The following is a 10,000-nucleotide window of genomic DNA, read 5'->3' as shown; positions in this document are numbered from 1 at the left end:
CGTCCTGGTTTGACCGAGAGGAGGGCGACGATGACCGCAGCAGCCAGGAAACTGGACAGAGGACCAGTAATCAACGGGAGAGGCCTTCATATAGACAAGGTATTATGTCTTGTACCATGCATTTAAGCAATGCTATTGGTCTCGCTTTAATTATAATGCTTCACTAAGAAGAACAGGAATGAAGTGTAATATTGTGCGCACCATCGGTGCCTGAAGTTAACCAACTACATCGGCTTTCTAATCAATCCATTTGCTGTCAGTTTTTCTCACTTCAGACTATCTCTCGTTAGTCAGCAACCTTGCTCTTAATAAAGGTTTATAGCCCATACATTTTCTCATTTTATTGGACAGAGGAATTTTCTGTACCCTGTACCACACCCGTCACTGTTTTCAGAAGAAGCTGTGAAGCCTTGCGCCGTACAGACCCACCCCCCCCCCCCCAAACGGGCCCAGTATAGTTCAACGTCTTTCAACTGCGAGCAAAGGTGTCTTCCATTCGAATAATACCTTTTACCAGGTTCAAATAACAGCTCAGTGAGATTCCTTTAGAGAAAAAAGTTCTTTGATACACAAAGTTTTTCTGTTGTTCCTGTCTCTTCCATAGGGCCAACACCCAGGAAGAACAAATATGGTGACCTGATCGAATGAATCGCTGTAGGAAGAATTCCTTTTCGCGACACTTTTCCTCCATTTACAGTTTTTGAAATTTTTTTCGAAGACCTCTTCCTACGTTACGTGTAAGCTAAGTGATTATGAATAAAGAAGATTGCAGCTTGGTCCAATTCTCTTTTCCTTTTTCCTTTTTTTTTTCTTTCCAGTGTTCACTTAATATTCCTCAAAGACTTGATGGCTCACTTCACTGCGCTCCTTGGTTGTTGTTGTTGTTTTTTTTAATTCTAATAGGAGTATTAATAAAGCACCCTTAATCAGGGAGCATTTTCCCTGCACCTCTACAGAGCAAACTGCTCAGACAGAGTTTTAAATATTGGCACAGGAATGACATGTCAAGTCTGCGCGAGAGCAAAATAGCCCGTATTAATGGGTTTATGCAGGGAAGACTTTGTAGAATTATGCAAATGAGTATTGCCACTCTCAGATAGGCCTTTATAGATTATGCTAGCATAATCTTTGGCGTAGTTTGAGCAAACTGACATAATTTCTACGAAGTAGCAATGCTAGCACAATTCACATATTTTGATAACTATCGGATCACTTTTGACGCTATAATTTGATCATTTTTCATCTCTACTCCCAAGCACTTGGTGACGTTATTCGATATTTTGAGTTTTAGTTCAAGTAGTAGCATTTGTAGTTCACTGTGAATCACTCAGGGGCGTCTGAAACGGTCTGAGCCCGGGTCTGGGGTGCACCGTAACCGGAAGTCACATTGTAGGCCATGTATAGTCTTGTACTAGTGTGCATATTTACCAGAGCCACATGATTATTTGAATCTCATTGTGAATTTGCTGCGTTTCTTTCTTGTAGACCAACGGCTTCTAATTAAAAAATATATTTTTTGGACTTATTTGCAATTTTTTCAAAGAGTATAATTTTAAAAAAAGGGGCATAATTTTGAAAAAATAGCATAATCTTAGCATAATTTCGCCATAAAAAGCAATGCTACTTTTACTAGCGTAATCTATAAAGGCCTACTCTCATACCCACTTAAAGGCTACTCAATAATTTGGATATATCAACAAAGTTGAAATGGTAAATTGGCCACCGTAACGATTACAAAAGCTGACGTTTCGAGCGTTAGCCCTTCGTCGGAGCGAATAGAGGAATTGTGGGTTAAGTGTGCTTTTAAAGGCAGAAAATGGAGCTACGTTATTGGTGGCAACATGGCAACGAGAAAAACATGAATAAATTAGTGGAATGAAAAGCGTTCGTTGATCCCTGTGGGATTTAGACTGCCGGTTTGAAAGATGAGCTTTTGTTCAAGATTTTTACGACTTTCCGTGCTACCTAAGTGCAAGGAGTTGATCGTATTCTTGACGGAGTTTTGATTGCTGGCAGTGAGGTCTTTGTCGACCTTTTGATAAAAAGAGGTGTCAGAAAGTTGCCGCAAAGCTTCTTTTTGGTAGAGGTCGGTGCGCCAAACAACGAGTGAGCCGCCCTTATCGGCCGCTTTGATAACTATTAACTCATAACTAAAGAAGAATTGCCGGCCACAGCAAAAAACTCATCATAACCACTCCTAGAACTTCACGTATTTACTTTCTACCTAAAATTCACAAACCTAACAACCCGGGTCGGCCCATTGTCTCGGCTTGCAGTTGCCCTACCGAACTTATCTCCAGCTATCTAGACAAAATTATGGCTCCCATCGTCAAAACTTTACCGTCATATATTAAAGACTGCCAACACGCTCTTCAAATTTTTCGAGATTTTAATTTCCTTGGCCAAAACAAACTTCTTTTCACCATGGATATTACGTCTCTTTACACTGTCATTCCTAATGGCGAAGGCCTTCTGTCCCTTAAGCATTTTTTTTTGATCAATGTACTGTTAAGGAACCTAAATCTGAAACACTACTACGCTTAGCCGAACTAGTGCTCACACTGAATTGTTTTTCATTCGGAAACAACTTCTTCAAAGAAACCAATGGTGTAGCCATGGGCACCAACATGGGACCTAGCTATGCCAATCTTTTTGTAGGTTTTGTCGAACATCAATTTTTCAGCCAATACAACGGGTCCAAACCTGAACTCTACGGTCGCTACATCGACGACTGTATCGGCGCTACCTCCTCTACCAGAGAGGAGCTCACTCAATTCATAACCGCAGTCAATTCTTTTCACCCGGCTCTGAAATATACCTGGGAAATTTCTGACAATTCTTTATCCTTTTTAGACATCAAAGTTTCAATTGAAGGTAACGGTTTATGCACTAGTGTGTATTACAAACCTACAGACTCGCATAATTACTTGTTATATTCGTCTTCGCATCCATCTCACGTTAAGAATTCCATTCCTTTTTCTCAGTTTCTAAGACTTCGTCGTTTATGTAGTGATGACTCTGATTTCCACCACAAATCAGAGTCAATGTGCCAGTTCTTCGATAAACGTGGTTACCCTATTTCTGTCGTTCAAGCGGGTTACCACTGCGCTCAACTTATTGATCGACATTCAGCACTAAAAACGTCGCATAAGGAAGATTCCGACCGCATTCCATTCACTCTCACGTTTCACCCTCACAACCACTCAGTTAAATCCATCATTCTTAAAAACTGTAAATTACTTCAAAACGATCCAGAGACAAGCACTATCTTTTCGCAGCCTCCGCTCATTTCATTCAAACGCGACAAAAACATAGGCAATTTTTTGGTCAGAAGTTCTTTTCAGATTAATGACCAACCAGGCACTTTTAAATGCACTCGTGCACAATGCAAAACGTGTCCTTTCATTCCCAACACTGATAAAATATCGGGACCTAAACGATCCATTAAGATCACCGATCACTTCACGTACACCTCCGCCAATGTAATATATTGCATAACTTGCACTTATTGCAAAAAGATATACATCGGCGAAACAGGCAGAAGACTAGGTGACCGATTCCGAGAACCCCTTCGAGACGTGGAAAGGAATGACAAGGACACATCGAAACCAGTCGCTAGACATTTTAATTTACCTAATCATTCTAAGCAACATATGGCAATCTGCGGTCTTTCCTTGCACTTAGGTGGCACGGAAAGCCGTAAAAATCTTGAACAAAAGCTCATCTTTCAAACCGGCAGTCTAAATCCCACAGGGATCAACGAACGCTTTTCATTCCACTAATTTATTCATGTTTTTCTCGTTGCCATGCTCCCACCAATAACGTAGCTCCATTTTCTGCCTTTAAAAGCACACACAACCCACAATTCTTCTATTCGCTCCGACGAAGGGCTAACGCTCGAAACGTCAGCTTTTGTAATCATAACGGTGGCAAATTTACCATTTCAACTTTGTTGCATTGATATATCCAAATTATTTTGTATCAACAGAAGTTGAGAGAAAAATGAGAGATTTTGTTCTGTCAGTAGCCAATCCTTATTAATTTCAAACCCCTTTGTACGGTTGACAGGTGATTCTTACCAGGTAGGACGATTAGTTTGAGTGTGTAATACAAACGATAATGATAATAGTAATATTAAGAAGAATAGTAATTTAGAAGTGGACATTCCACGAGGTGGCTCCTCTTGTTCACTGTTTTCAGGTCGGTTTGAAATTATTTGGATTGTTGGTTTTTACGTTTTTGTCAGTTAATAGTGACACAGTCGTACCAATCCTTGTTAGATGGTCTTAACAGGTAACTAACTGCATTATCTATTGAATGGAGGCCTATTTGCGGGTTTTTTTGTTTGTTTTTGTTTTTTATCTTTTGGTTGTTATTTTTGTTCTGATGGTTCTTTTTTTTTTTACTTTGTTTTTACGTTAACACGAAGATTCTATTGATGAGGGAAAAGAGTCCTTAGTCACGTGGAAACCTGTTGACGCTTATGAAAGTCTCACTGTTCTCCCGGTCGAATACCGGTATTCATGACAACAACTTGGAGTTGAGGTTATGGAGCGAACACGTGCAAAGGTACTTGAAAGTTTCCATTATAATTTCATAACACGGTCTCTTTCTCTTCGTTTTTGCAGTGCCTTTGACCATCTTAAACAAGATATTTACAGCATAAATAAGGGGAGTTTCTTTTGGGAAATAGAACTGGAAAACTTGCCTTTCATGCACCTTTGTTGGCGTAAGTATATACTTGAGGAACTTGTACGATTTACCAAATTGATTTTTGGCAAGTGACAAAGGATTTTTTTTTATTTATTGTCATTATTATATTACCTCGTAATTATCCTTGTTCTATAAAGCGCATCTGTAAATGCATAAAATAGGTTTTTTTTTTTCTTTGATTGTTTCTTTGCTGAAATCTTTGTTTACCTGGTTCAATATGATCTTATAATTTCAAGATCATCGTTTACCACGAAAATCACCTCAATTAAGGGCAGCTTGGAAGGAAGCCAGAGAAGAATTTGTGAGGATGTTGGCTCCTGGCTTAATCAATTTGCTTCTCTCCCTTTTAGTTTTAGGTAGGTTACACGTTGTTTAATTGTTTCTATCATCAATGGTACAATGGTATGCTACTGTAAAATCAGTCAATGAAATAACCTTTTATTTCCTTTTAATGCATTGTGACGACATCGTGACAGGAATCTCACGTGTGATTGTTCATTCATCTGCGTCTCCAAAGCTAGTTCTATCAACCGCAAGCCCTACTCCAACGACAGGAGCTTCGACTGGGAGTTCAACAACAACATCACCAGGTATTTCAGATGCAGAGCATGCAAATATGCGAGGCCTTACTATAATCGTTAACTTCTCGTAATTTCTCAAACATACTACGATAATTGGACGTTTTGTGGTTTTTCAGATGCTGGTGAAGGGCCGTATTGTGGACAGGGGCTAAGTGAGTATTATTCTTGTAAATATTGTATAAAGCAAAGAATCATCTAGAGTCATTCAGTAGAGAGGGGCCACACAGCACCAAGGAACTGTTATTCAACTGACTTGTTAGTTCGGCCGAATCATATACAAAGAGTTTGCACAATTAAAGTGACAGTCTGTTCCATGGACCAACGTGCGACTGGAATTAGGTTTGCAGATAGGAGTTTGGTACGATGAATATATGAAGTTCATATATTTTGAACTACGATTATAGATATGTATGATGCACGATCCTCGCAGTAGAGAGCGCTATTTATGCAATAGCGAAAATCAGACCTGAAAAAAATCAGGCCTGTACGGGATTCGAACCACTGACCTCTGCGATACTAGTGCAGCGATCTACCAATTGAGCTAACAAGCCAACTGGGAGCAAGCCAATTGTTAGCTCAATTGGTAGAGCGCTGCACTAGTATCGCAGAGGTTAGTGGTTCGAATCCCGTACAGGCCTGATTTTTTTCAGGTCTGATTTTCGCTATTGCATAAATAGCAATCTCTACTGCGAGGATCGTGCATCATACGTAGATAGGAGTTTATTCATGTTAATTTTAACTTGGATTAGATGATACATTTTCGGCAATAGTTAACGAATGTAAATCCTATTCGCTTCGTGGAAGTATTTGATATAGCCTCCTTAGCTGCTCAGACAGATTCACTAAGAAAACGTATCGCAGAGGGACTGTCAAGTGAGACCTTTCATGATCAATTGAACTAATTGTCATACACCCTTGAGTCCTGCACCGGTTTAAATCTTACCATTTATAAGAGATTTAGAACTCTTTATTGATCCTTGACAGCATGTGGTCCATATTGTCAGCTCCTTTGCCTTAACATGCACAATTATTACCGAGACCTACATGGCTCTCCACCATTGGAGTGTGACCAAGAGTTGGCGACATCTGCCCAAGAATGGACAGACCAGCAAGCTGCTAAAGGTTATATGCACCATTCTGAATGGACGGACAAATTTACTGAGAGCATCTCTTGGAAAGGATGGGGTTGGGAAGGAATGGATAAGATGGAAGGAGCCATTGCTGGTGCAGTGAGAGGCTGGTATTCAGAGATTAAGAACGGTTACAATTACCAAACAGGCCGAGGAACTGGCGTCATTGGACATTTCCAAGCGGTTGTGTGGGCAGGAGAGACCAGGTTGGGCTGTGGACTCAACATCAAGCCAAATGATGGTACTTACGTCACGGCACATTACGCTCCGCCTTCTCACACGAGCATGGAAAAAGAAAAAATAGCTCCAGATAATGTTAAACCCAGGAGATCACCAGGTGATTGAGATGTCTGTGCGCTTTGCTTTATCGAAAGTGTCGATGAGGCTCTCTGCGTAGGATACAAAACTCTCTTTTTAATTTTGTTTTGTTTTGTTTTTTTTTTTCTTTCAATGATGATGATCACTTCATGCAGGCTTTCTACGTGGCGGCATTTAGTTAACCAATGATCATCACTGAATAGAGTTCATGCAGAGGTCACATTGTTTAATTGACAGTAGTTAGAAATTAAAGAAACTGTGCCTGTGTCATGATGTTCATCCGTCATCATTTTACCTTTCAGAACCAGGCTGCAATATACCTTCTAGTGGCCGTGAATTGTGCCGTCCAGATCTGACAGCACCGTTCGTGAACCCGGGAAATTGTCCCCTTGAATGTTGCTACGACGACATGTTTATGGGTGAGCGGTCGGTAAAGTTTTACAGTCGCAAGGGACGTACTTGGTGTTTTAAGAGGCAGTGAAGAAATCAATTTTAGAAATCAAAACACAACAAACGCAGTCTTGTAGCTTCACAACAAATGAGGTGTTGTGATTTGCCCATTACAGGTGCTCGGTCATTACATAACAAAACTCAAACCTCCCCCGTTTTTTAACCCCTCCGCTCAACCTTGTTCCCAGGGCCTTTTTCCTTAATTGGAAAAAGGCCTGGGAACGAGGTTGTCCCTCGCTGCCGTATCGCCCTTTTCTTCTGGATGGACTGTGAGGGAAAATTCCTTAAACGGTGTGAGTGAAAACTTTAAGCCGTTCACATAGTTATGGGATGACTGTTTGGAGACCAATTTGAATTTCTTGGAGTGAAGACACAGGCGAGAGCTTTCAAGTAATTTTTCGAACTACATGTGGGAATCATAATAATGAGTCACACGGACAACTTGTCCACATGTCTTCAGGGAAAAGAAAAGTCAGCTTTCCCTCGACAAATGATTGCAAGCATGACAGTAAAGACTTGGCAGGTTGTAAGCAGCAATGAAATCTTCTAGCAGATTTTGCAGCCACAACCTCCGCGAAAGAGAAGGCGGATGATGGAAAAACCGCAGGAGACCATCCAGAAAGTGCAAAAGACTACTTCCGATCCATTTACTTTGAAGCTCTAGACCTTGTAATTTATTTCATACTCGACAGACTCAGTAAACCTGGATACAAATTATATTCCCGACTAGAGTTACTTTTGGTGAACGTAGTTAACAGAAATGATTTCTATAAGCATCTTAAATCTACCTGTGATTTTTTTTAATGAGACAATTTGGAGAACAATTTGCTGCTGTCACAGTTACAAACTCTAAGAGTGCTTCTTGGTACTGAGACAGACCTCGAATTGAGTGATCAGAATGTGATAGTGATAGTGATAGTAATAGTGATAACAGAACAACTACTTGCAGCAATTAATGCTGAATTGCGAGTTGTTTTACAACACTGTGCAGGGGACTTTACCAGAATGCTAGTAGCAGTTTACAATCAATAAAGGCGATTCCAACAGATGCTCTCTCCCCCCAATTCCCAGGAAACAGACCAGACCACATCACAGTAGTCTCGTGAAGTGAGTTCTTTGACGTCCCCTGCCTAACCAAATTAACTAATTAATAGATGCAGGAGACGGGACCTACGGTTTATTCGTCCTATATGAAGAAGCATATCTGAGAAACCTCCCTAGTGCAGCCATTGATTATCTCTCAGAAGTTTTTAACCATGACAAGTTACCTCTTGTTGTACCTGCTACGGGTTCCGAGTGCTTATCGGAAGAGGGAAAAGTGTTACCAACTGAGTAAATTAAGAGAGTGTCTCTGTAAAATTGGTCCGGTCGATTTTGCTCGAGACACAGATTTCCCTCATTTCTTGTGTGTTGTAAGACATTCATGTGCCTATACTAAAACCAAAATCCGTTTGATCGGATCTCCTTATTTTTCAAAGTTTTACGGAAATGAAATTTCACTCGAGCGAAGGCCTGTCGTGACACTTTTCAAGACTTTAATTTGAGACAACTTTGGAGGACAATTTAAAAAAAAACTACGGAACTCAGCAAAAAACAAATACCACAGCCATGTATGTTAATTTTATCTTAACCATCGAGGCGACTTTCGTGAACATCACATTTCAATCAAAGAAACAGGAAGACTTGAATGACACCTTATCGGTTCGCTTAAGTCACACACGTGAAAACCAATAACATTTAAGGTAAATTTTTGAAAAAGTGAGGCGTTCTTAACTGATCCAACTAACATAGCTAGGAAGAACACGCCATAGAAAAGATAACTACAGAAAAAAAACTTTGCGGCATGACCTTTGGGAAAACTTTATAACTCCACGAACTTACCTGATTTTTGGCAATCTCCGAGTTTGGCCGCCATTTTGAGGGACTTGTCAACATGAAGCGTAACAGATATAAACCAAGCAGGTAGATCTAAAACCGTCTGAAATACATACGGAAGCAATTCAAATGAACTTTTCTTTCAATTCAAGCGGTAAAATCTGCAATTGTTTGTTAAACTTACCATTTCTACATTCCCAAGCGACCATTTCTTCCATCAATTCAAACACTACAACTAGTGTTCGAATTCCCCTCGTCGATTCCACCATAAGAAATAACCTGTGTCACCTATGCTTCGACTCGAATGTGAAGTGCGAATCACATAACACAACTGCTTCAACTTGGAGGCAATATCAGCCTGGTTTTTTTAGTTTCTGATCGACAAGAACGGCGATCACGAAGGGACTGCCATGTTTACCAAACAAACCGCTGACTAGCCGCTAAGTTAAAACAGTACGGCTCAGTGGTGAGGGGGAGGGTGTGGGGTGGGTGCGGGCAGATTATCAGAAGATTTTTGGGAACATTCGAATATATTCATTAAAGCATCATAATATGCATTACGATTCTCGGTCTTTTTGCCAAAGCATGCTTTGTGTTGCAGATCTAGACAACTCTTGTTTTCCTCCGGTATTCTTTTTCTCTTTAAATGCATTTCGTTCCAAAAAGGATCGGCGTCTGTTCATACATTTATAAACAAATCTTTACCATATACTGTAAATAAATGTGTTCAGATCATCGAGATAACCATTGAACCTCTTGTATCGCATCAGTGGTAAAGTTTCTTGTCTTTGTTCAACTCTGAGAGCGTGGAGCGGCAAAGACGCGACACACGAGTCACCAATCTCGCGGCTTCTCCATGCTCACAAGATACGCGTGACCTCACTATATTTAAGAAAAATAAGAAACTGCTCGCAGTCTGTATTCTGTTTAACT

The 10,000-nt window shown here is 40.3% G+C and overlaps 2 protein-coding genes across 4 annotated transcripts in view; both read left to right on the top strand.

Annotated features, from left to right (window-relative positions):
• The window catches only part of LOC111341273 (uncharacterized), a 7,260-nt gene extending 6,483 nt beyond the window's left edge, over positions 1 to 777 (top strand). Inside the window, exons 8-9 of one of the 2 annotated variants that reach the window (XM_022948232.2) lie at positions 1 to 99; positions 605 to 777. The exon at positions 1 to 99 is cut by the window's left edge and continues 61 nt beyond it. In XM_022948232.2, coding sequence (XP_022803967.2) covers positions 1 to 99; positions 605 to 648 — 143 coding nt within the window. In that variant the 3' untranslated portion in view covers positions 649 to 777. Of the gene's footprint in view, positions 100 to 604 lie in introns of those variants that run through there. The other variant, XM_088732998.1, reaches the window with a different exon arrangement.
• Positions 778 to 3,789: 3,012 nt separating this feature from the next.
• Positions 3,790 to 8,240, top strand: LOC111341270 (uncharacterized). Of its 2 annotated transcripts, XM_088732997.1 has the most exons (7): positions 3,790 to 4,082; positions 4,629 to 4,729; positions 4,950 to 5,069; positions 5,190 to 5,303; positions 5,411 to 5,446; positions 6,279 to 6,761; positions 7,045 to 8,240. In XM_088732997.1, the coding sequence occupies exons 2-7, from the start codon at positions 4,714 to 4,716 to the stop codon at positions 7,221 to 7,223; spliced, it is 948 nt and encodes a 315-aa protein (XP_088589123.1). In that variant the 5' UTR covers positions 3,790 to 4,082; positions 4,629 to 4,713; the 3' UTR covers positions 7,224 to 8,240. The 2 variants fall into 2 exon arrangements, with proteins under 2 accessions (XP_088589123.1, XP_022803960.2); XM_022948225.2 differs by having other exon boundaries at positions 3,790 to 4,729.
• The last annotated feature ends 1,760 nt before the right edge of the window (positions 8,241 to 10,000 follow it).

Source organism: Stylophora pistillata, chromosome 9, assembly GCF_964205215.1.
Source record: "Stylophora pistillata chromosome 9, jaStyPist1.2, whole genome shotgun sequence".
Taxonomy (NCBI): Eukaryota; Metazoa; Cnidaria; class Anthozoa; order Scleractinia; family Pocilloporidae; genus Stylophora; species Stylophora pistillata.
This window is presented reverse-complemented; position numbering and strand designations above follow the sequence as displayed.